General features: G+C 37.0%; 1 protein-coding gene across 1 annotated transcript; it reads left to right on the forward strand.

Annotated features, from left to right (window-relative positions):
* The first annotated feature begins 2,288 nt into the window (after positions 1-2,288).
* LOC126064199 (olfactory receptor 8J2-like) lies at positions 2,289-3,236 on the forward strand. Its single transcript, XM_049862967.1, has one exon. The coding sequence runs from the start codon at positions 2,289-2,291 to the stop codon at positions 3,234-3,236; it is 948 nt and encodes a 315-aa protein (XP_049718924.1).
* Positions 3,237-3,487: the final 251 nt, after the last annotated feature.

The following is a 3,487-nucleotide window of genomic DNA, read 5'->3' on the forward strand; positions in this document are numbered from 1 at the left end:
CCATCCCTGCCTCCAAGTAAGATCCTGATGTTAGCTCCCCAAATGGTTAAGGGTTAACCGATGTTTCCTCTAAGACTGTGGAAAACAAGTGTTATTGATCTAAGCCTGTCAAAAAAGAGGAAGGATGGCATCAGCCACCCCCTGAGCTGTTGGGATAATGGTAGGAGAAGATCAATCTGTGTGATATAAGACCAGGGAAACCAAATAGAAGAAAGAGAATGCACATTCCACAGCTCCTAAAATCCATGTCCTCCTTTCCCTATAAAACTCCAGCTGGACAACAGTTCCAGGAGACAGAGGACTTTAGGAGGAGATCATTCTGCTCTGTGTCCATATACCAGTATACTCATAAAGCTCTTACTACCCACTTCACCCTTGTCTCTAGAATTAGGTGTTTGGGGCAGGTGGCTCTAAATTGCGAAATTGCAGTAACACCTTTATCCAGTCAATATCTATATAGACTGTAAGTAACTTAACTTCATGGAGCCTCAGTTGTCTCATCAGACATGGAAATATTTACATGCATCTCCTAAAGGTCCAACACAAAATAAGAGATAATTATTTGAAAACATTTAGCTTAGTTCTAGACACATAATGAGAGGCCCCGGATGGCACAAAAAGTTAAGCACTTGAATACTAGCAGAAATGATGGTGGTTCAAACCCACCCAAGGGAGACAGGCTTGGTGACTGGCTTCAGAAAGGTCACAGTCTTGATACCCCAGTGAAACAGTTCTGCTTTGCACACGTGGGGTCACTGTGAGTTGGAATCTGCTGGATGGCAACTACCAACAGCAACGAGAAGGACATAATGAACACTAAATAAAAGTTAGCATTCTATCCCACTCGTTTCTCCATAGAAGTAAACTAACGTGATTGAACTTTAACAAATGAAATCTGTAAGTAATAAAACTTAACTAACAACAATGACAAAACAGGTTTCAAACAGTTTAAGGAAAAGGAGGATAAACTGGAAAAGGAAGCGAAGTCTGAAACAAAGTAAAAATAGAGAGTAATCCAGAAAACAATTCCAGTGAAAGTTTTGGTGTATTGGGCAGAAGAAAGAAAATGTGATTAAGAAAGTAGGATTCAGTCTTCTGGCAACTAAAGGAAGAGTATTGAGATGCAGGTCTATCTGTGCGTAGTGGAAGCAGAGTGATGTGCTCAAAATCGTTAAGGAAAATGCTACAGCTCTGGATGGGTTTCCCACCAGATACTGAAATACATAAAATACCCAAGATGATGAAGCTGGGAGGGCTGGAGAGGATGCCTGCGGCAGTTAAGCAGAAAGATAGCTGGAGGTCACTCTGGCTCATCAACTTCAACTCTGTAAAGACAGTTCTTTTTTATCACTTGAAAAACCATCCTAAAGAAAATATATACATCTCATCCAACATCACTGGAAAAATATTCATGCATATATCTATATATATGTTATGATACATATATATGTATATATATAATTATATTCTGTTGTTGTTAGGTGCCATTGATTTGGTCTGGAATCATAGCAACCCTATGTACAACATATATGTGTGTGTATATACATATACATATACATATACATATACATATACATATACATATACATATACATATACATATACATATACATATACATATACATATACATATACATATACATATACATATACATATACATATACATATACATATACATATACATATACATATACATATACATATACATATACATATACATATACATATACATATACATATACATATACATATACATATACATATACATATACATATACATATACATATACATATACATATAATTCGATTCTTTTTTTTAATGTACAATATAGAAAACCCTGGTGGTTTAGTGTTTAAGAGCTATGGCTGCTAACCAAAAGTTTGGCAGTTCAAATTCACCCGGCACTCCTTCTGTTCTATCCTATAGGACCCTATGAGTCGGAATCAACTAGATGGCAACTGGTTGGATTTTATTGTTTGTTTCATTTTATGTGCAATATATATGTATCATTCAATATTTAAATTACATCCAACAGTGAATACATAAATTGTTTATAGAAACAATTTTAAGAACCAACCTCAGCTGTTTTCTGATGATGTTATATTTTGGAAATTTCTGAAAATGTGGGAGAGAAACAATTAAGATCTGAAACTCCTAAGTGTGAAAGAAAATAAACAGGTTTTAAATGAAACTGTAACAAGGAATTATCCTTTAACGGTAAAATTAATTTTACCTTTTATTAATCTCTTTCCAATTTGCCTGTTTAAAGACAAAACAACACAATAAATGGCTCCAGGGAATCTCACAAGGGTGACTGAGTTCATTCTCATGGGAATCACAGACCTTCCTGAGCTCCAGGTCCCCCTTTTCTTTGTCTTCCTGGTGCTCTATGGGCTGACTGTGTTAGGGAACCTGGGCACCATCACCCTTACCAGTGTCGACTCCAGACTTCAAACCCCCATGTACTTTTTCCTTCGACACTTGGCTGTCACTAATCTTGGCAATTCTACCACCATTGCCCCTAAAATGTTGCTCAACTTCTTGGCTAAGAAGAAAACCATCTCATACTACTGTTGTGCGGCTCAACTAGGTGGATTCTTAGTTTTCGTGGTGGCTGAAGTTTTCATACTGGCAGCAATGGCCTATGACCGCTATGTGGCCATTTGCAACCCCCTTCTCTACATGGTGGTGGTATCTCGGCAGATCTGCCTTCTGCTGGTATCTCTCATATACCTCTACAGCCTGAGCACAGCACTGACTGCCTCTTCCTGTGTGTTCTCTGTGTCATACTGTTCTTCCAATGTAATCAACCATTTTTATTGTGATAAAGTCTCTTTGCCAGCATTGTCCTGTTCTGATACTTACATTCCAGATACAACAGTGTTTATGTTATCGGGTATCAACCTGTTTTTCTCCTTGATCATTGTTCTAATATCCTGCTTCAACATTGTCCTCACCATTTTGAGGATACAGTTCTCAGAAGGGAGACAAAAAGCTTTTTCCACCTGTGCTTCTCACTTTATGGCGGTCACTGTGTTCTATGGGACCCTCCTTTTCATGTATATGCAACCAACAACCAACCACTCATTAGATACTGATAAAATGGCCTCAGTCTTTTACACCCTCGTGATACCAATGCTGAATCCCCTCATTTACAGCCTAAGGAACAAGGAAGTGAAGGATGCACTGAAGAGATTCCTTAATAACCCACGCAAATCGCTCAAACTAATGTAAATAAATACCTACAACTGTCATCTTCTAAAAGTCTTAATTTGCTCCTGACAAAGCTGCTGTTAAGTGAAGAGACATTTTAAATGGTTAAAAAAAAAAAAAAAAATCTATTCATTTCCATGTGAAAAATACTAAGGCATTTTTTCCCAATTCAAAATACCAATCTTCCTAGAGGAATAAAGTTTCCAATTATACAATGAAAATGAACTTACATATGTTATAAACCACAATTTGAAAATAAACAAATACATCAT

The sequence above is a fragment of the Elephas maximus genome, chromosome 20, assembly GCF_024166365.1.
Source record: "Elephas maximus indicus isolate mEleMax1 chromosome 20, mEleMax1 primary haplotype, whole genome shotgun sequence".
In the NCBI taxonomy this organism is placed as follows: Eukaryota; Metazoa; Chordata; class Mammalia; order Proboscidea; family Elephantidae; genus Elephas; species Elephas maximus.

Bases quoted from the DNA above. Each gene is read 5' to 3' on its own strand.
- LOC126064199 (XM_049862967.1), top strand. From the start codon at position 2,289: ATGGCTCCAGGGAATCTCACAAGGGTGACTGAGTTCATTCTCATGGGA.